Raw genomic sequence first — 23,064 nt, 5'->3', positions numbered from 1 at the left:
CCCAAAAAAAAAAAAAAAAAAAAAAAAAACACAAAAAAAAAAAAAAAAAAAAAAAAAAAAGCACGATCAAACAAATTTCACTATTCAGCCAATTCCCATCGGATAATGGAGGGAACAGTTTGCAAAGTTTTGACTGAATTTAAGTGCTTGTCCTTTTTTCCACGTTTCGAGAGGTCACATACATCATCTGAATAATAAACGACTGAGGAATTTGCGCAACTTGCCTTGGATGTCATCGGCTGGATGGGCATGTTGTTTGGGGAGCGCTGGAGCTGCGAGTCGCTCTCCATCTCACTGTTCTCAGTCATCATTGGTACCGAGCCGGAGGAGGTCGATGCAAGCAAGAATACAAAATAATAATAATGAAAAAAAAAAAAACTTTTAGCTCCTCAAACTGGTTTCAGTCGGCGGGGTACTACTGCTTTATAAGAAACACCGGCAGAGAGCAGATCCACGTCAAATGGAGAGTGCGCACTGCTGCTGCTGCTGCTGCTCCTGCGAGGTGACTCTCCACACCAATCACACGCTTATTGGGTAAATTGGAGACTGGTGCAGCTTATACACCAGCTGCTTGTGCTTTATTTGTATTCAGGCCATGCGGGGACATGCGTTCAGCAAAAGGCTCTGTCTCCTCTCTGTATTGCCCCGTGGATCGTCCTCCGGCGCGCACCAGAAAGCTCCAGTGTGGCACCAATTCCGTTCTCCAGGTGCCAAAAATCAGCGCAGTCTTGCGGTGTGAATCTCAAATCTCAAAACATTCTTTAAAAAAAAACCCAAAAAAACCCCCAAAAAAACAAACAAAACACACATACAAAAAAAGAAAAGACTCCTCCGAAAGATTTAAGGCGATCAACTGGCTGAAGATTCAAAGCGAACTCTGCAGTTCACAAACACACAGACATAATTTTAAGCGCAATCCGAGACACGCCTTTCCATGCGTCTGAGGCGCACGATTGGCGGATTTCAACCCTCCATCAGGGCTCATTTCATAGAGAGATCATTTATTTTGAAACGACATACAAATTTTAAGCCAATTTGCCAACAGCACATTGGCAAATTGGCTTGTAGAGTCTTGAATGTCTTGTACTATAGGCAAAAAAAATTTAATTAAAACGTCCGTGGTCATTTTAGTTATGTTAAACCAAATTTGCTTTGGGTCCTCCATTAATACTATATGCCATATTCGAAGACTAACAGCGAACAACACATAGTGCAATTTACACTCCACTAACTCCATGTATTTTATATGTGGCAGCCCAAAACAAAATCGTCTATAATTTTATACGTCATTTTTACCAATAAAATCTGAAAACTACTCTGTGCAGTTTTATTTTATTCCAACAGCGTTCCATACAGGATTGCCCTGTGCTTGGCTACATCCATCTCCCTTCAACTCTGATCAGTGTCTCTGTCAGTGCTGATGAAAGGTCGCTGCCACCATCATGTCTCACTGTGTGGGAATGATGTGTTCAGGATGGTTTTCAATTTGCCATTTTACATGTGGGCAAAAAAGTTCAGTTTTGTTCTCATCTTCCCAGCGCCTCTTCGTCTGCATGTTTTCTGTGAAGCAAACTGGACTTGTTTTTGGCTACATTTGTGAGGTGCACTGAGCTGTGGATGTCTGCAGCCCCTCCGGTGTTTCCATGGGCCTTGGTGCATCTTTAATTAATGCTCTCCTTGCCTAATATTTTAGTTAGGGCTGATTGCAGTGTTACACCTGTGCAATTCTCTTTCCATTTTCATATTATATTTTGAAGCACTTTGTTCAAAATTTGGTTTATAATCTTATCTTCCTTTACACTTCTCATCCTCATCCCTAATCCTACTCTATTTACTGAGTCAGTGACTTCTCAAGACAACTATTCATTCACCCTGGATTTTATTCAGGAGCATCAGAGTAAAGGGGGAAAAAAACTCCAATTTACGGTAAACTGTGTTGATCTTGTCACATACTGATCATTAGTGTCTTACTGTAAGCTCAAGCGGTTTATATGTTTGCAACGATTGCATCAGTCACACAAATAAGTATGAAAAGCATCAATTTCTACTTGACTCAGTCAAATAAAAAATATCCATGTTGCTGGACTATTTTTGAAATGTTTTGCAACACAGAGATTCATCTGCCACCATTTCTGTTTCGCGGTAAACACAGCTTGTGCTTGTGCACCCTCACATCGGAATAATTAAAGTTGCAAAATGGGTCATTGTCGGCTCTAAATCTGAGGTAAAAGTAAAAAAATGGCCACTTTCTTATTGTGCATTTTCTTGTGGCAAGTAGCAGCTGCTATTATTCTCATGAAAGTAGGAAATAAACGATGACTGACACTTTTAAATGTAAGAATCATCTGTTACTTTCATTATCTTTGCATTTTTTTTGCATTATTTCACCAAAGCCTGACACCAAAGTTGGCTTCTAGCAGCCAGAAAGTCTTTGCGTGTGTGTGTGTGTGTGTGTGTGTGTGTGTGTGTGTGTGTGTGTGTGAAGAAGACGGTTCAGTTATAGTATTAATTATATCTTCACACAGAGTCAGGAGACAGCATGTGGCAGAGTGAGAAACAATGAGCACAATGAGGAAAAATAAAACAAAAAAATGGCAGACTTTTTTCTATAGCAGTGCCTTTGCTGTTAAAAATAAACAGGAACACAATATGTTGGCGTGCGATGATTTGTGCTCCAAACCATCTGTGTACAAACTCAGAAAAACAGAACAACAGAGACAACTCAATGAGAGGGGGGTAGGGGGTAGGTTTATATTTCTTCCACTGAGCCACCTTCCTTTCATCTCTCTATGTGATACCCCAGGTGCCACGATAACTCTGTCTAAAAAAAAAAACGAGCCCTAAACACAGGAGTGGAACACACACTTTCAGCTTTGGTGATTTGGAAACAGGGGAGAGATACAGGAAGACTGGAGGAACAAAATGAGCTTCATGTGGCGGAAGACAGATCCCAGCCGTGACAGCGGTCGCCATGGTGCAGCCGCAGGACCAGAGCTGCTGCACTTTGGGAGCCCTCCGGGATAAATTGGCACCAATTGTTCATCTGTGCTTCCACCTCAGACACAATAATCTAAGCAAAAAGACAGAAATATCCAAGAGAGACACTCCAAGTCTGCAGCCATCAGTCTGAGCTCTTGTTAGTTTTATTTCTGCAAGGGAGATATCCTCTTACCATAAATTTCGTTCTCCAGGTGCCAAAAAAAGATTCAGATCAGCTCAGTCTCCTGGTGTGAATCTCAAATCTTAAAAGGAGTCTTTAAAAAAAAGAAGAAGAAGAAGAAGAAGAAGAAATGACTCCTCCAAAAGATAGGGTGATTTTATACCTAGGTTTTTAAATCAGTAAAATTGTTTAAGGTCTCATATTTTCAGATCAGGGCTGCCAGGAGGAGCAGTGATTAGCTCTGTTGCCTTGCAGCAGGAAGGTCAGGGTTTTCATCTTGATCAGGAATCTTTCTGTCTGCTTTCTCTCCAGATACTCCAGTTTCTTCCCACTGTCCAAAAACATGACTGTTAGGGTAATTGGTCTCTCTAAATTGGCCCCATGGTATTAGTGTTTGTGTGTGTTTGTGTGTGTGTGCTTCTCTGTGTTGCTCTGTGATGGACTGGAAAGTTGCATCCTGCCTCTCCCATTAATTATAAAATCAGCATAAAAGTCCATTAGTGAAGTGAAAATGAATTAATGTCAAAGCAGGACATAGAAAAACACAGATCACACCAAAAATGCTGCTGCCATAATCTTTACCAACACCACAAAAATGGAGCATGTAAAACCGGGTTCTGTTTTTCCTTGAGCTTTCACTCATCTTCACACTTGCTTGACGGGTTTGAATCATCTCGATTCGTTTTATTTAGTGTTTTATGGACTGGAACTAAAAAGGGAGGCAGGATTAAACATTTTTGATTCAGATCTGGAACAAACTCGATGGACGGCTAAGCTGTGCTGAAACTGTTGGCTCCTTCGAATCAGAACAAAACAAAACAAACACACACACACACACAAAAATAAAAACCCTCACACAATTCACATCAGTTTTCTACTCAAACGTTTGATTTGGCAGGTTGTTTTATTGGTTCTTAGATATCTGGCACTTTGCTTAGTTGGCTTAATATTGTTAAACAGTTATTTGTTGGAACTTTAAATTGTTGATTAAAAATGTAACTACTGTGACAACATGTAGAAGAATGCGGGCAGAAAAATTAAACTGAAATTTAGCTTACATCAGCGGTGGCCTGTCCTCAAGAGATTATAGGCAACTTTTTTTTTTAAATCCCATTTTTAAAATGATTGGATACGACATATATATCAACTATAACATTTTTAGACCCTCACAAATGAACTCTTGGAAGAATGGCAAAAAAAAAAAAAAATTCCCATACACACTTCTAAATATTGTGGAAAGCCTTCCAAGATGAAGGGATGATTGCAGGTGGATTAAAAATGTTTACAAATGTATGCATTTAGAAATTAGAAATCAGCATTTTTAATTAGAAAAAGATGCTGATTAAGACTTAAATTGGTACCTCCATGTCCATACATCTCGTCATAATTCTGACAGCCAGTGTATTTTGCTGACAATATGCATATTGCGAACAGTTATAGATCTAATCTTACTCAGATATAACCTGAGGCACCCACATGTGGGATATTTATGCAAGAAAAAAATATTTTCCATTCAAATTACTCAAGAGTTCTTAAATAGTTTTTAGCAAGCAGGTTGTGGTAAACCAAACAAGCAAATATTTTGAATCAAGTTAATACCAGAATTGATCCCAGGTCAATTTACGGATCTGAGGGCTAATCCCCCCCACCGAATTATTAGATGTTTGGCACTTTGCAGACGCATAATGACTCCGATGTTCATGTTAACTGTGCAATGATGGAATCAGCATAACCTGATCTCTGCTGCCATCTACCGTCAACAATGACAAACCTAAAATAAAAACACAAGTCTTAATAATATAGGTATATATTTATTCATACGTACATATTTCTTTATATTGGTTAATTATAAAAAAAAGAAAGAAAAAAGGAAAAGATTTACAGTAAATATATGAACTACAGTCACTTCCAAAACTCCTGTTTGTTTTATTTATTTATTTTATATTTCTCAGGTGTCAAATCTTCTGCCTCCGACACAGACACTGTTGATTCAGCTTCTTCTGCCTTTCTCCTTAACCTGACTCCAGTGTTTAGGACAAAACGTGCATTAGACGAGCAGAACCGGAGCGTGATGGCTCCAACTTCCATGTAAACAAGGGGATATAGAGCGCTGATATAAAGATAAGAGTTTGATACTGCTCTGGAAAAATAAGTTCAAGGTGGAACTTGTAGTGTTTTTCTCTTTTCATTTTTTTGAAGCATCAAATGACATATTCTTTAATACACATGAAACGTTCAGGAGCAGGTTGAAAGCACGTCGCTATTAGCTGCACTGGTGAACTTGAGGACAAGCAGGTATTACATCCCGGATTAAAATCTCGTCTTCTGGAGCTCAAAGACAGAGTCCGTCACCTTTTCCAAACTTTTCACACACCTCTCTTTATAAATACTTTCGTAAAGCCCCTTCCAAAAATAAGAAAAAAAAAATGTACACTGAATAGAATCATAATTTTGGATTTGGCAAATGCCAATTTGTTGCAATGCACATTAAATTGGTGACAAATATCCTTCTTTATCGCTTTGCTTGAAGCATTTAGGCAGAGAACATTGAGAAAAGGATTTCTTTTTCTTAAAACAAGGCAAATAAAAAATGCTTGTGGGTGGAAATGAGAATCATTCTGCTGCGATAAGATCCTTCTCCTCGCTTAAAACATTCAGCAATAATCGCCATTAGCCTCAACTTATATGTAGTTTAAAAAATGTTTTTTTAAAAATACAATTGCACTGATGCCAACACTTCCCACGGACAAATGCTAGACATTTAGTAACAAACTTAATGAAAACAAACTCCATCAGATCAAAACCGGGATTGGAAATTGGGCTTAAACTCATTCCGTAGAAACGGGACTCATGGCTTCAAACACAACGGAGACAGAATCCAAACCACAGCAAAACAAAGAGAGTGAAAGACTCAGAGGAAATTACAGCCAGGAGGGGTTGGGGGGGAAACAAAAAAACATTTATATGAAGAGATAGAATGAAGCAGGTGTGAGAGCAGGACAGGGCGATCCATAAGAAAAGGCTTCAATACTTCAAAGGGCCACGGAGCTGAAGTCCTTTAGAAGCTCCGCCGCTGCAGGCCTCAGATTCAGTCAGCTTTCTCTCGGAGCGGGTTCAGGGTCGCTCGTCCCGGACGGCCGGAGGGATCCCTGTAAGACCTCCGAGGAGCTGAGGCTCTCGACCCCTACCGCTTCCTTAGTCCTCCAGGCGAAAGAAAAAGCAACTCAGTGAACTCAAACTAACTGAAAGTAAACAATCTAGGATTGATTGTTTGTTTTTGTTTTTTTTGTTTGTTTTTTAAAGTTGGCTTTATCTTTCCATTGTCCTTCAGTTTGAATTCCTGTAGTGATGTTGGATCTTATTTTTACACTTCTTCTCAGGGAAATAAAAAACCAAAAAAAAACAAAAGTTTGTTGTTGTTAACATAAGCTGTAACAGGCCAGCAAATCAGACATATCTGGCTTAAACTCCCCAGCAGATCAGTGTGTAAACGAGCGTGCTCCGACTTTGCTGGAGCTTCCTCTGATGGGTGGATGTCTCCACCCACAGCTTACGTCACTGTCCTGTTGCTGCTTCTTAGCTGGCTTCGACTTGCAGTTCTATATATTTACACTTTTTTTTTTTTTTTAAAAAAAAAAAAAAAGGACTAGGAGGAGTCACATGCAACATTTGGCATCTTCTTAAGTCCCGACTTGTGAGTCTGAGTTCTAGAAAAATATTTCAACTTTTGTTTCTATTCTCTTCAGTGTCTTGAAGCGCCTGATTGTAACGGAGAGAGGCGAGAGGAGAACGGCTGTGAGCGCCAGCGTGTGTTAGTAAAGTGTCTGATCATTGTTTCTCTTTTTCATTGTAAGTGCAAATGGCTGCAGATATTCTTAAAAGGAACAAAAATAATTGCTCTCTGCTGCTGTGTGTGTATGTTGGAGGTGTTGGCAGTTTTTCAGCTACGTCACTGCTGCTTTTATTTTGAAATAAATCAGCAAACGTCGGTCTTACTCAAGTGCAGTTCCTGTTTAGAGGTAGCTTTTGAGTGACCTTCGGAACCAGGGGGGAAAAAAACTGGGAGGAGGGGATCTTTGTGAAAATCCTCAGTTTTTCTTAGGGGGAATTATCCATACTTCATTTGATTGAAAGGAAAATCTTGTAGCACTGATGAACACAGCTGTTATTCGCAAAGCCCCTCTTAATAATACTGATGTGCCCACCGATGTTCGTGTTAACCGTGTATGATTTGGGACTCAAAACCGTTTCCAGAGAAGTTCATCCAGAATCTTGAATCCCGTTTGGTTCTCCGTCGTTCTCTGGAGCTCCAAGAAAGAAGAAAGCAGAGCGGGCACACCAGCATGAAGTTTCCTGTATCCTTTTTCTGTAGAAGACGAGACGGTGTGGCATTGGGTTGGGGGAGGAACACGCCGAGTAGGGAGGTTTGAGGGAGGAGAGGGGGGGGTTCTTGTCTTTGCATCATAGCAGGATGCAGCAGCGGCAGAACCTCTGACGGCTGCCCCCGACGGAAGGGGGCGGAGTGACAGGAGCGAAGTACGCGTGCACTTTGATGTTAGGCAGATGAGTCTGAGGGGAAGGAAGAAAAATAGGAAATTTGTTAACGCCTCAGAAAAAAAATAAAATTGGAGCATCACTTGAGTCAGTCTTCCACTGGCAACAAACTCTTGTTTACCCGCGTAGTCCTGCTATGATTGATTCGCATCTAAATCAAACGGGCAGGCCTGAGATCAAACGATGACGAGCCCAGCTTGCGATTACCAGCTCCGTGTGGGCGGTGCAGTGAGTCAGAAATCAAAATTCAGTTTGGAAAAACATTAAACAAACTCTCTGTCCTCTGATTACCTTCCATGTTTAAGACTTTGCTGGTGGGGAACGACTGCAACAAGTCTGCTGCTCCAAATATGGAGCCTCGCTGTATGCACCTGAATCACATGAATCACTAGTGTGCAAGCAGCATGTTAGTGTTGGAGCTAGTTCCAACCGCTTTATGCAAGACCCATAATGAAAAGAACAAACATTAAGACTTCAGAGTCTAATTTATGATTAAAACAAAAACAAGACCTTTCAATGCATTCCTGAAGCCCGTCAAAATTATCGAGATAAATTCATGTCTGAAATGATCTTCTCTTAGGAGCTGCTTTTCTATAGATATATAGAGCCAGGCAGAGAGGAGTATGTTTATATTCATCACGTTTCAACTAAATTTCAATGCATTTCATTGAGATTTCAAATAAATCTCAATGAAATAATTAAATTACAGGGTTTTGTTCAATGTCAAAAATCAAGAGTCACACTGCAACCATTTGGATTTGTACATTTCAGTGCTTCAAATCTTTGCAGATACAACATGGGCAAAACTCCTGGAGTCAAAGTATCTGCCTCGAGGCCTTGTGAAACTATGTTTTACTATTTAGCGCATGCCCTCACTTCCGCCAATGAGCTACTGACTGATACTAAGTGCTACAAACAGCTACAGAGGGAAAGAAGGGCTCCCAAGAAAGAGACAAAAAAAGTTTAAAGTGTCGGATCACTAAACTAAATAGAAAACACATGCAGATCCTCGAAACCTCTGCTACTACAAACATCACCTGTCAGTTTGAGCTGACGGGTGATGTTTTTGTTCCCTTTGCACAATACTAACTTTTAGTTGTGACTGTTGACACCAAATCTACCATGTTATGCATGTACAAGAAAATACACTTTGGCTAACATTAAATGTTCCTGCTGATCAATACAGAAGACGATTAGGGCCCCTGAAAAAAAAAAAAAAAATTGACTGACTCAAGTAAAAATTTTTAGAAAAGAGTCAGAATTATTATTATTATTTTTTTTTCCATAGGTCCTATTCCTCTTCCATAGATCAAGAAGAGTAATGGTGTGAAAAAAAGGGGCACAAAACTCCACATCAACTCAAACACCAGCAAGGCGGAGGCGAGTATGGGCTGGTGTTACCAAAAATAAACTAGCTGGATCTATTCGGGTTCAAGACAAAAAGGAAAACCTCCAGAGCCTACTGCCAGTTTTATAAAACACTTTCTTCAACAAGAAGAAGTCTGCATCTTTCAAAAAGAGAATGATTTTTATGCAGGACTTTTCTTTTTTTTTTTTTTTCCATGTTTAGCCAGTAGAAGCACTGAAGATGACAAAACTTATGAAACGGCCACTTTCCTCACCTGACCTGAACTCAACTGAGAACTCATGGAAGTTTTTTTTTTTTTTAACAGATTTCCAGTGAAAGAAAACAGTCCACCTCTCTGAACAGTGTCGGAGAGACTGCAGTTGCTGCTGCACAGAAAGTTGATCGTTGACAGATCAAGAAACTGACAGACTCCAAGAAAAGACGGTTTGTCACTTGCTGAAAAGAACGGTGGCCGTAACAGTCACTCGGTTGTTTTTAAATGTTAGAAGCATTTATTGGAAAGTTTTGGGGTGTTTGTAATTCAGACTTAAATAATAAAGTGAAAGTAATAATTCTGCATAAGCAATAATTGTGCACATAGAAAGTACATGTCAGGTTTTGGCTTTGTTTTGAGAATATCTCAGGTTTATGCTTGAGGTTTAGAAACATTACAGGTTGACCGAAAGCGGTGTCGTTTGTGATTAATAAAAATAATCCTCAAAAATAAGAATTGTGCATACTGTATATATTAATGTCTGTGTTCATAAAGTGAAAAAGGTGGAGATGTTCAAGAGGTGCGGATGCTTTTTCAAGGCACTGAATTCAAGTTTGCTTTACAAAAAACAGGGTCACAATAAAAAAATTATTTTTTTTGTCATTTATAAGCAGAAAACCTGGGCAGCAAAATATTTATGTTCTAGTAGAGAAGCAAAAAAAAACTGAACAGAGAATTCCCTCACATCACATATGTGCACACTGTAATATAAATCAATTTCACACTATAAGTGACATACGTTGCCTTGAGAAAAACAAACGTTTACAGAACGTTATGCCTGTGAATCATCAGCCAACACAACTTACCCGTAGTCTTTTAATGCCTGCGCGGGTAATCTGCTGGCAGTCATAAAGCTCGATGCGATCCAGACTGTGGCAGCTTTTCAGGTGCTCCAGCGAGGCGTCTGTGATGAGGGGGCAGTTGTCAAGCTCGATCACCTCCAGGCGGTCGTGAGCGCAGGGGCCGCTGCCGAGGTGTCTGATGCCGTCGTCCGTTATCAGCTCACAGTGAGACAGACTCTGAGGGAACGCAGAGGCGCCACGGGTTAGTCAAAAAGAACGAAAGATGCGATTTCAAATGTAACGGAAGCAAAAAAAAACATGCTGGAGAGGAGAGCACAGACTCACCAGGACTTGCAGACGAGGACAGTGAATGGACAGCTGGATCAAAGTTACATCTGTGATCTGGTGTGGGAAAAGAAAAAAAAAAAATCTTGCCGTTTAAATTATACATCACAATGTCTGCATTATCAATACTTTAAATATTTGTATGCACCTGTACACATTCTTCTAAATCCATCTTCTCAAGTTCATGGCAATTCTAAAAAAAACAACAACAATAAAAACATTCAAATTAATCCGACGTACTTTATGGTTATCGATTTCAATGTAAAGTCAGTTTAAGTTTAAATTTTCAAAATACAAAAGCTTTGCTGGCACGCATTCAAAAGGCAAACACCACAACTCACCCTTGCTAATGGAGTAAAGCCAGCATCTGTGAGCTGAGAGCAGCGAGCCACTTCTAATATTCTGGAAGAATGAAGAGAAATTGTGCAATAATTTGACAGAGATTATGCAAGTGTTTAACTGATAAGTTTCCAAATAAATAAAGTTTGTAACGTAGATGTACCTGAGACGCAGGCAGTTCTGCCCCAGGGCATGCAAGAAGGCGTCTGTAATGTTGGCACAACCCGACACACAAAGAGACTGCAGGCGGTGGCAACCCCGACAAATAGTGATGAGGCCATCATCTGTGATCTGCTGCTCATTTGAGGAAGAAAAAAAAAAAAATCTTTAAAAATTTTCATTCAATTTTACACTCTGCTGTGTTTCCAAGCAGTGAAGAGTAAAATCTGTCTACACCCATAAACTCAGCTTAGGACAGCATTTAATTTGTTTCTGCATTTTTTTTTTTTTTTGCAGAAGCCAGATTAAAAAAAAATAAAGGTTGAAGTGTTTAACCAGAATAATAAATAAAAGTCAACTGAATTTTTAGAAATATGGGCAAAAAATATATATCTGCACTTTCTTAAGTCAAGTGTATTCAAAAGTTGAATACATGGAATTTTTGGCTTGGAATGAAATCTCATTATTCCCAGTATGATTTCTGGTCTATTTAACACTATAAATAAAAAGCAGATGTACAACTATGGGGGTTCAACTTAAAATTTGCTTAGTGACACATTTGCATCGTTACATATTCCATTTAAATTCTCACTAATACTCTGTAAATGTGCCCTTATGTTTCACGTTTTTCTATATGATCGTACTTCATAATTTCCTTAATATCTTTTGATCTGCATTTTAATTTTGCAAAATAAGCCAAACTAAAACTAAACATTAAAATTAAGCTGAATCATTGCATACAGAGACTAAAGATGGGTATTTTAGCACATTTATTTGAAATAAGCTTATAGACCAAAGGCTATAAGTGGTCACATAATGCGTGGAACAAAAGTGTTATCAGGCAGCTGCTGGAGCATATGACACTCGGTTCAAACAGAGAGATGCTCACCAGAAACAGAGGATATCTTATGCAATCTTTTGTAAACATTACTTGCATTGATTCAGCTTGACATTGGACATATTTTGAGGGCTTTTATGAGGAGGGCTAATGTTGAGAGCACAGTGCAGAATAAAAGTGTGTGACAGTTATTGTGACAGGCCTATTTTTAATATTTGAAAGCTAAACAAACAAAAACCTGACAAGTATCCAAGCATCTATGAAAGTTGCCTTTCATAGATGCTTTTTGCACTGAAAGATCAAGCAGTCTGACCTCCATCTAATCCTAATTATGAACTAGAATGGCAATAATATGTACATAACACACTGGGTACCTCACTCTCACCCAAACACTTTGAATACATCCAAGTTCTCTTGCTTGAGTCGTGATCTTTATTTAGGAAAGATGCCTTTGCATACCAGAGTAAAACTCTTTCAGAACTTAAGAGTTATAAATGATTGGAAAGAATTTTGGAGGAAGCAGAAGAAGGACTTTTACAGCAACTGTGACAGAGAGTTGCACCTGGATGAAGATTTACAAGTGACTCTTAAATTGCAGGAGAGAAAGAAATCCTCCTTGAATATCGATGCTTTACTACTTTGGTCACTTTGCTTCTTCTGAGCACCAGACCGGTACCGCAAGTAATTCAGAGACAACAAACATTAAATACCTTGAGATAATGAGCTTATTCGTCTAACGACACTGAACAAAGCAGTTTCCCCTAAGGGCAATTGAGCAGTTCCGAACTTCACCGCGGTATTTGCGCAGCAAAGAACACAAAGTGCTAAACTACTTGTTCCATAAGCCGTTATGGAATGTCTTCAGTGAATAAGATCAGCTTTTTGTAGCATCGGTGCAGCGTTTCTTTAAAACACTAACTATTAGGTTACAACAACCTAACCTTCCTTGTATTTCAGTACAAACTTCATGTCTTTGGTATTGCACTTACCGAGCATGTCTGCAGGTTGAGCGTAACCAGCTCTGGACAGTGTGCTCCGATATGCTTCAAAGCCTCATCTTCAAGCTATGGGAAGAAAGTATCAATGCTTAGATGTTCAGTCATTCAATGACGCTCTTTACAAATCCCGTTGAACCCAGTGATTCGTCTAATTCGTCTAAAAGGTGTCACGGATCAGAGCGATCCGTGACACCTTGAACCGTCTTTGAATGCAAGGCTGTTGACTGTTAATAAAATGGCTGCATGCAACATTCTGTTGGTGCAAATACCAACCAGCATCTATTTTACCTGAAAACCTCCTCCGCTGAACAGGAAGTCACTCATTCTGTTTGCTTATTTTAATTAGAAAACAATACAAGGAACTAGTAGTACACTCAGCAGTACCTGTGTGCAGCCCTTTAGGAAGAGGCCTTTGAGTCCGGGACAGGAGCGCACCAGAGCTTGGATGCCATCCTTTGTGACCTGATCACACCAGGAAATGTTCAGCTGCTCCAGCAAAGGGCAACCTTCACTAAAGGACGGACAGAGGTGTGAGTTGAGGTGTTGCAAATGGAAGTCAATGACAGCAAATAGCAGAGGATAACATTCCAGAACACATCATCTATATATGTATTTTTTTTTCTCTTGGGGAAAAAAAAGTTTCTCTTTCAAAGAAAATATACAACCTGAGTAAAATGTCCCAAACTCTCAAGAAGTTCTGTGTTAAGGTCTAAAGAAACCATACTTAAACCTTTGAACTACAATCCCCACAGTCAATTGACACAACACTTCATTACCAAAGAAACCGAGTAACAATAAAGCATGGTGGGGGCACCATCATGTTGAGGGGCTGCTTTTCTTTAGAGGACAATTTCATGTTTTAAGGGGATAATTATCAATAATATATAAACCATCTGTTCGTTCAGATGCTAAACCTTCAGATGTCAGCTGAAAGGTAATGAATGATTTCACTTTATGCCATCACAATGAGTCCAAGTATACAACAAACAATGAATAAAATTAAAGTCTTGGAAAGGCTCAGCTAGAGTTCAGATCTAAATCTGACAGTGTTATCACAAAACAATTCATCTGGAGAACTTTTCCTTGATAGAGAGATCAAATAAGTCAAGAACTGGGATGGTGATAAAACACCTAAAGCTGAAACTGAATCAAAAGGGGCTTCAAACAAAGTAATAAGACGGATAAATACAGCTTTTTGCTATTTTTATTCACCTCCATAACATATTAATTTGTTGTGTAGTTATGTTTTTTAACATATAGGTTACGTTAACAGGTGAGTAAAGATTCTAAGTGATTTACCACCGTACATCACATAGGCTTAACATTTTAAGAGGGCTGTTTGTAATTCTGTACATTCTGACCCAGAACTGATGCAACATACCTGAGAGCTTTAAGAGACAGGTTGGTGATTGAGGTACAGGAGGCGAGGTCCAGGTGCTTTAACTTTGGACAGAACTTACTGAGACTATTACACGTGCTGCGGAGACAGAGGGGAAAAAAATTAACATTTTCAAAAAAATAAGCGTGATACAGCACTGCTAGATGAGCTAAACACAAACCTGTCAGTAATCTTGGTGCAGCCATTCAAGCTAAGTAGCTCAATATTTCTGCAGTTCTGTGCAAAGGTCCTGCAGAGACAAATCGATTTAATAGCAGTAAAAACCGTACGGATTGTTCCTGTGTAATGTTCAGATTGAAGTGAGTATTTGATTAGGTTAGGTTTCTGGCAAACTCACCTCAAGGCGGTGTCACCAACACCCAGGCAACCCCTTAGGCTCAATTTTCTAAGGAAGCCTCCACATCGCTTTGAAATGTTCTCCACCACCCGACCCTGCAACAAAACACAAAAACTCCATCATATATGATCACTTCTATTACTTATTTTATCTCCTCGGTAATATCTTAAGTGATATAACCAGTAAATTAGGAACCAACTTAGGATTTTCTCACCTCAATGTCCCTCTGAAAATCAAAGAGGTCGATTCGCTGCCAGTTGCTGCCGTCCAAGGCCAGGACATTCCAGGACTGAGGGCGAAGAAACGGACGCAGACATGTTAAGAGTCAACACCGCTTCTACGCCTGCCGACTACTTACGCGAACAGAAAACATGCAGATATGGTAACGGTGAACACAGACTCACCCGTGAGACCTGGGCACATCGACACAGTGTCACCACATCCAGAAAGGAAAAGATTCTGGAAGACAGACGGGGACGATTTAAAGACTCTGGTCCCCGTGGCTGCAAGATGCTTCTTCAGGCTGCAGTCATGGCCAGTGTTTTGGCAGTGACAAATGTTGGCTTTAGCTAATTTTGTTGCTCCAGTTTTCAATTTATCCATCCATCCATCCATTTTCTTTACACCCTTTTCCCTTAGTGGGGTCGGGAGGTTTTCAATTTATGTTGGGAAATTATTTTTGCAGAGTCATTACATACACATCAATTCATTGGAAGACCTAATCTTCACTATATTTCGTCAGCTAGCTTTATTATAATAAAGTCATATGAAAAAGCATATACAAATCACTAAAAACTTTAAAGTGACATAGTGAAAGGTCCAATTCTAGTAAACACTTCAATGGCATCCTAGAGCAGGGTCTGAAACCTTTACAATCCAAATAGATATTTTTTGTCCCGAGTCCACCTAAATAAAATTGGTTTAGAGCCACAAATATTACATGACCTTTTCAAAAACTTTGAATTATGAATTCCATTGATTGTTAAAAGCATGTTGAAAAATCCTTTCTCGGGAAAAGAAACGGTAAGGACCGAGTTGTGAACGATCGCTGTATAATCCACATGTAAGGTTGCTTCTCATCCAAGCCACTAAACACAACAGTTGTTTCGCTGCCAATAACTGTTTGACTTCTGATGATTTTAGGTTGCCCTCAGGTCAATGCTACAGCTGCTTGCATCCGCAGCACCAGGCAGAGAGTAAACCAGCCAACATCACTGGATGTATGCAGAGTAGATGCTTAGTCTCTCTGTGGGAAAGCTTCATTTTCTTAAAAGCAACACAAAGACGCTAAAAGGATCCAAGTTAAATATCTACAGCATCTTGCAAGGCAGCTAAAAGCATATTGGGGTCGAAGTAGGGAAACAGCAAGTCGCAGCACCATCTGCCAACTTCAGAAATTGCAGCTCTGCACCTGGCCAAGCAGTCGCAGTGCAGTGAGATTGTCTGGCATGGACCAGGGTTGAGTTATGGTGTTCATTTTCTGTTTACTAAGGGGTTTGAGGTTTTTTGGGTTTTTTTTTTTTTTGTCTGAAATCAATTTAAATGTTTTATAGCCACCAGCATCTGTTTTTAATTATACTTATAGCATTCGGGGAGCAGAGCAAGTTGGGTATTAAAAGGGAAAATGGGTGGTTGGGCCAGTGAGCATACATGATATAATTGCAAAATGCACAGCGTGCGGGTGCGTTTGTGAATGTGGTGCTTAAGGGTTGCAGAAAGGAAAAGGTGGGGCATTAGTAGCATTGGCTTAATTTTGCTGATTCAAAGTGAGGCTGTGAAGTATGAAGTAGTTTACGTCTCAGTCCCCCCCCCCTAGTCTTACAAAACCTGCAGACACGCTGACTCAAAGGTTCTGAAATGTCACTCACCGTAGCAACAGCTCCTTAGGCAACTTCTTATTGATGACTGCCTCGTCACTATTTGTGAACATCTGAAACAAAAAAGAGAGGATATCAGTGTTGCTGGCTTGTCTCAAAGTGACTTAGTCCGTAAAAAAGAAGTCCAATACACTGATGGGTAAAGTCATTGACAGAAGTTGATCTAGAGGGAATTCTTAGTAATTGTGGAAAGAACACAGAACGCAGGATGGATATTTGGGATTCTCTAAGAAAATCAACAGGAGCGGACTTTGTCTTGCAGACAAGAAGCTGTGGCGGCCTTTGTTTTCATGTTATCATTTTTGGTGCACAGTATCTCAATTCTTCTGTTTACACTGAAGAGTTTGCACATCAGCAAGTTCTGCGAGTTCACCCCAGAATCAGCCAGCTTGCATCTTTCACGGCTCTTTCCCTGCAACCATCTAATGGATTTCCAAAGAAATAACTGCATGCTGAGAAACCACAAATAAAACCCCTTTAATTTGCGCACACAAACGGTCTTCGTATACAGAGACTGTAAATTAACATTATAGATGCAATTACAAACCCACTGTCTCAAAAATAAACGGTACCCTATTGATTTTGTGGAAGAAAGTCGGGCCTGCGCTAGATTGCAGAATGGAAAACTGATGTTTGGGAGCACCCAGAGATGAAGCAATCCTTACTCCCAGCTCAGGCTTGGGGAACAATAAATCCAAACCAAAGTGCCAGTGGTAAGGGGGCGTCACTCAGGGCTTCCCTTGGACATTAAATTAAGGCATTTTCTTAGCGCTGATCTGCCATTTTGTCAGTTAAACAAATCAGCCATCCAACAATTGAAACTAAATTAAAAGTTTATTTACCGCCTTTAAACAATAGCAATAATTTACAACACCCAACAGTGGGCTGCTTTTATTATGGGCGTCCCAAACCACACAATGGCTTTGGACATTGTGGCACTTCAACCCATTCATCTGCAGAAATAATAAAAACAAACTGAGATGTCTGCCGGCTGAAATTAATGCTTGGACCGTTAGAGAGCCAGTGGGCCTTTGGGTCAAAGCCTCTCTATGTCTTTCTGATAAACACAAACTCTGCGTGTGCGCGCGCACACACACACACACACACACACACACACACACACACGCACAGCTGTCTACACAAGCGGCTGCCTGCCAGCACAGACGTGTAAAATTTTGAGGGAAAAGGAAGGGACAGACATTCGCTATTTAGATTTGGGGCAAACTGGCTGCAAGGGCTCGCTTTTCCAGAGTACTTCTTTTTTGGCCAAATAGTCCAGAGCCATTTCCAGGGAGGCAGATGTGCATGTTTGTTTACCAGGCATACACTGTCTCCTTTTGTGATCTAACATAAAATGAACCTAATGCTGCATGAATGCAAGCATTATGCTGTCTCCACTGGTCAACTATGACCTGTAAAGCAAGTCTGAGAGAAAGCTTGAAAAGCTCCAACGTCCAGTTAAGGAACCCAGTGAAGCACAGTGGAATATTTTTGAAATTTTTCAGGAAATGCCATGGAACCGTAATTAGACATTATATTGTACTATTCGTTTGCTGAAAATGGCTCAAACAGAAAAAAATGTGTTATACATGTTTAACATTTGTGGCTTAATAAAGTAATTTAGGTTTAGGAATCTACATAGACAAGACACACAAACCAAACTGCCTCTGCGGTTTAAAACAGAAATGATTTTCTGGACAACACTGTCGTAGTTAAATTAGAAATCAAAATATAATACTTTGCAAAGTCTCGATCTACTTCTCATTTTGACACATTGGTCTTAAAATAAGTCAGATTTTTCTGTAATTTTCAAAAATGCTGAGCAATATTTATTTGGACTTTTTGCAGCAGTGCATTTCTTTTTCAGTCATTTTTCATTCAAATTCTTGTACTTGGGTGTCTTCAGAAGACTCATCTTTATGACTCCTTTATAAGGAAGCATGCTCCCTTTAAGTCACTTAACACAAACCAATTAGAGATGACCCTGCATTGAGCCTATGCGTTGGTCAGTATGATATTCTGACGGTTTAACATTACTGGGTACAAATACCACAGCTAAGTGTCACTTACATTTGAAACAGAAACAAAAGAGTGACAAGTATTTAAATCGCTGCTAAAATAATATACCCACACCACTATTTGTTATAAAGTTATCGATATGTATTGTTATGATGCATACACTTTAGAAAACGTATAACACCACTGTTCAGTTCAGTGGTAGCACAAGTGTCAATTATGCAGAATATTATAAATTATTACTGCTCAGCTCTAATTACACTGCGAGTCAAGGAAGCTTGTACTGGTTGGCTAATTGGTCTAAATGCTCACGTAGCCAACCTGAGCAGTCAAGTACTTGGCAGATTTGTCGATTGTACCTTGACAACTGTAGTTTTAAAACACTTCTTTTTTTTTTTTAAATCCTGCCTGGCATTGCCTCGCAACAGGTGGGGGAAAGTCAGTGCAACTTTGCTCGAAGCTCCATACAGCCCCAGTTACCATAGTAGTTTGTGTGTCATCTGTTTTGGGGGGAGAAAATCAGAAAACTGTGGCATTAAAAACACCATAACCACTCGCATGTTCTGATACCTGTAACTCGCCCATAACTCGTTGACCCAATTTTGATTTATAAACTATTTGCAATCATCCCGGCAATAACAAACCTGTTTCTCCTAAAGCTTCCATTACCCCAAAACAAAAATAAGTAAACAGGTAGAAGTAAGACAAAACTCTTAAAAAGAAAGTGATTATTGAAAGGGTTTTGTCTAAAATCCTGGCAGCAAGTTGATAGATCAACAAAATGAGGACCACCTTTAAGTTGCCATGTCAATTCTTTGATGACCTCCCCAACCATATCCAGATTCTGCCGTTGCTATAAAAGTCACACTCCACACCATGGGGAATTACATTAATGCATTTTTTCCAACTAATTTAGAAGTTATTAATGAATAAGCTGCAAGCCCAAAATGCAGGAATAAAGTACATTTATAAATGAACAAATATTGAGAGAAGGCTTAATATAATTTGTGCTCATACTGTAGGAGTATTTGAATTTCTTCATATTTCTATTTCATGGCATAATTTTGGAAGCATTTGACCTGCACTGAGTTTTCTAATTAAATTTATGACTCATTTTAATTCAATGTTAAAACGAGTCCCTTTTTGGGGGCATTTTTACCTAAAACTGAAGCCTCAGTGTTGAAGGCCAAGACTGGAAATACAGTTTAGGTTGTTGTGGTTATGAGCCAGCAAACAAAGGCTATGTTGATGATGTGAATTTAGGTGGACTTCCGTTGAGACATTTCAAAGTAAAAGTCGAGAAACCTCTACATTTTTGAACGTGGCCTATTAGTGTTGAAGATATTAACTAAATGAAAGAAATGTTCCACCTTACATTATAATTTGAAGGTTTACCCTTAACTGTTAGAAAGTGCTTGAAGACATCTAGTTAACGCATAAAGTCTCTTAAGAAGCTTATTATTAAAATGTTAATTGATCAAAGGCTACCCAACTATTTTGGCATTATTCTGTTGCCTTGTAGTTTTGTTCCCATATTTTCCAAGTATGACTTATAGCTTTCCTGCTGCAAGACACACAAGTAACTTTCTATATATTCCTCTGGCTATATTTTTAAAAATGTGGCTACATGACTCCAATAAACAGTATCTACCATTTTGGATGGCTCGAGTAGCATAATCTGTCAAATTTTACTTAAGCCAAAAGGCAAAATAGGGATCACAATAAAATAAATGCAGAGGACGACTTTGACAAAAAAAAGTAACTTTAATCCTCAAAAACAATGATCTTCTTACATTTCATCACAATAATTTCAGACTTAACCAATCTAGAAACAAATGGATAGGTATTGGTTTAAGTACAAAAAAGTTACACAATGGTTTGTGTATGAGGGCAGAACACAGTGTGAAAAAAATAGAGCCGGGGTCTTTCTGCGTGGAGTCTGCTTGTTCTCTCAGTGCATGCATGGGTTTTCTTCGGGAATTCCAACTTCCTCCCACAGGCCAAAAACATCAAAGTTAGCTTTATTAGTATTGCTAAATTGTCCTTAGGTCATTTAGGGACAGTGACTTATACAGCTTGTGTCTCCCCTCTTGTTCTACTTCCACTTAAGACCATGAAAAGATAAGGGGCATGTATGCAATGGATGAATAGGTTTATATTCATTTTGGTAAATTAAATTGTACTCATTTTGCAATCAATTTGAAAACACACACACACACACACACACACAACAACAACGAAAGTCCAGAAAAGGTTAGAGAAGTAAGTCTGTAAAAGAAATATTGTCCGGCGTATCCTCTTCAAACTTTGCTTCACAAAAGTACTTTTATATTGAAGGCCTGCACAAGCCATTTCCGGTTTCCTCCTGTCCGAATTCCAGTTAGCTTTAGCAGATTGGCCGCAGCTGTCGGGCCAGAAGGTAAAACGGCCCGAGTCTTCTGAGTAGTCAGTCAGCTGTTGCGCCGTTAAAAATAAATAAAACCACACACAAATCCCATGCTAGCTGGGGATTAAACAACATCAACTGCTCAGGCTACATCGGTCAATGTCACCGGTGAGATACGTGGTATATGTCCAAATCTCCCCCAAATATTCAGCTAACAAAGTTTCTAGGTATACTTCCGATTACTTTCTGCACCTATCTCCAAGTGGCCATCCTGCTTTCCACGCAGGTTATACTGAGGCAGTTTGTAGTCATTTGTTTGTATTTGAGGGAAGCACTCACAGGCAGAGGCCCCCCTTTCGCGACCACAGTTGTACACAAATATCGGGTTGGCCCAAACAAAAGCGATACATATATTACAGTGTTACATGTTTATAAAGAGAAAAAGCTGCTTAAAAGACAACAATAAAAACTAATTTCCTGACTAAAAGTACGAAAGTTGTGCTTCGGCGTGCTCCCTAGCCTCGCTGTCTTTGTTTTGACTGCGCAAATGTAAAAGAAGTGAACATTTTAAGCACCAAGTTTAGCCTTTAGCAGAGAAAGAAATACGAGGTTGGACGGAAAAACGCCGTTCTGTGTCCCCAGCCAGATGACACGCCAGGCCTCGGCTGTATGTTGTCCGAACAAAAACAACAGTGTTTTGACCTAATCCTAAACACCGACTGCGGAAGCTGCAACGACGTTTTAAAATAATTACAGCGACAGCCATTGTTCGGAACCGCATGCTAATGCTTCTAACAGCTCGGTCGTGTGTGTGTCGCCGACTGTCAGTCAACATGCGAGGTTAACTCACCTCAAACCGGCTCCGTGAAACACCGTTTACCTCCTTCCCCATGTCGGACGCTGGTTACCGACTCAATGAGCTCGGCGTAGGCGCTGCAGAATAGAAATACGGGCCCGATCCACGATTATCATGTCCTCTCCCGTTGTTCCCGGGGTTGCGATGTTGTTGCTTTACGGCCTGCAACACAAACGACAAGTCCTCTTGTTTTCTTGTTGAAAAAAATAGGGTTTAGTGGCAGCAGCCAGCCAATAAACCACTTCTCCCTCTTATCTACCCGCCCCCCCCCCCCCCCCCCCCGTGCAGCTTTATATCCATCCACACAATAGCCCAACAGGCATGGGAGCCTAAAACTGAGCCTACACCTCTCAGAAAAACTAAATATAATCCTGTTGCTTCAAGTCACGTACTTCCCACGCAGAAAAATGACTACTTGGATTACTTACTTGTTCACTGGAGCTTGAAGTAAAGATATCAATGCGGGGTGTCAACCTTTCAACACGCACACGTAGCACAAATACCTGGCCCGACAGGCTTCATGAACTCATAGAAACGGTCACAAATATGAAATCCTCACAAAACTAAACAATTTCATAACACAAAATACAAATGAAATGCATTATCATATAATATAAAACTCCCTCATCTTCCCACGCACAATTAATAAACAGTCTACGATAAGATTTACATCTTTAATTTCTTTTTATAGCGTAACAAAAAGACGAACAGGACATTTAATTGTTTTGTATGAATGTGACTCAGCTGGCCATTTAAATACCACAGTCTATCACATTTACATACATTACGACTTTTGTTATTACAGTAAGAATCGCCACTTCCTCGTTTCCATTAACCACACCCACATGACCATCGGAGCCAATCAGCATCCAGAACGACTGCTCGCCATGCTATATACTTGGAAACACATGCTTGACAACAAGTCAATGTCATCTAACGCTTTTTATCCTCACATTACGATTTCCAATTTAAAATGCCACTGCATCAACTTTTTATGATATCGAGCCGTTCATTTTACTAGTATATATTTTTTTCTATTTTTGTTTTGCTAACTTAAAAAACATCTTGCATGACAATCAGGCAAATATGAATGTGTGGGTAAACCTTTAAATCAAATGACTAATCTAAAATGTCACATACAAATGAAAAGTTTGCAATTCTCCTCCAATTATTAAGTTGTTGTTGTTTTCTTTTTAGTTATTTTACTAAAAAACAACAAAAAAGGTGTACACAGAAAGTCGATCTCAATGTTTTTTGGGGGGATATTACAATTTATGGTGGAACCACATGCAGAATGCATTTATCAAGTGAAAAAATTGTTTTATTTATTTAATAATAAATTTTTTGTCTCATAATAATAATTCTTTGGTGATCTGAAATTTTTAATTCTGAAAAA

At 39.5% G+C, this 23,064-nt stretch overlaps 2 protein-coding genes across 3 annotated transcripts in view; both read right to left on the bottom strand.

The window, feature by feature from the left end:
- LOC106950764 (SH3 and cysteine-rich domain-containing protein 2) overlaps positions 1–926 on the bottom strand; it is a 35,413-nt gene extending 34,487 nt beyond the window's left edge. For both annotated transcript variants that reach the window (XM_015037824.1, XM_015037826.1), the window contains exon 1: positions 225–926. In XM_015037824.1, the coding sequence (XP_014893310.1) occupies positions 225–311 (87 nt within the window). In that variant the 5' untranslated portion in view covers positions 312–926. The remainder of the gene's footprint in view (positions 1–224) is intronic.
- Positions 927–5,348: 4,422 nt separating this feature from the next.
- On the bottom strand, positions 5,349–22,342 carry fbxl20 (F-box and leucine-rich repeat protein 20). The gene is made up of 16 exons (XM_015037823.1): positions 22,097–22,342; positions 21,663–21,830; positions 16,402–16,463; positions 14,938–14,992; positions 14,748–14,822; positions 14,534–14,628; positions 14,357–14,425; positions 14,179–14,274; positions 13,182–13,308; positions 12,789–12,863; positions 10,966–11,096; positions 10,805–10,865; positions 10,612–10,656; positions 10,464–10,520; positions 10,143–10,355; positions 5,349–7,729 (listed from the first exon to the last, which is right to left on the bottom strand). Exons 2-16 carry the CDS (start codon positions 21,702–21,704, stop codon positions 7,622–7,624), a joined length of 1,311 nt encoding a protein of 436 aa, XP_014893309.1. The 5' UTR covers positions 21,705–21,830; positions 22,097–22,342; the 3' UTR covers positions 5,349–7,621.
- Positions 22,343–23,064: the final 722 nt, after the last annotated feature.

The sequence above is a fragment of the Poecilia latipinna genome, unplaced genomic scaffold, assembly GCF_001443285.1.
Source record: "Poecilia latipinna isolate Pla-1442-1.1 unplaced genomic scaffold, P_latipinna-1.0 Scaffold420, whole genome shotgun sequence".
In the NCBI taxonomy this organism is placed as follows: domain Eukaryota; kingdom Metazoa; phylum Chordata; class Actinopteri; order Cyprinodontiformes; family Poeciliidae; genus Poecilia; species Poecilia latipinna.
This window is presented reverse-complemented; position numbering and strand designations above follow the sequence as displayed.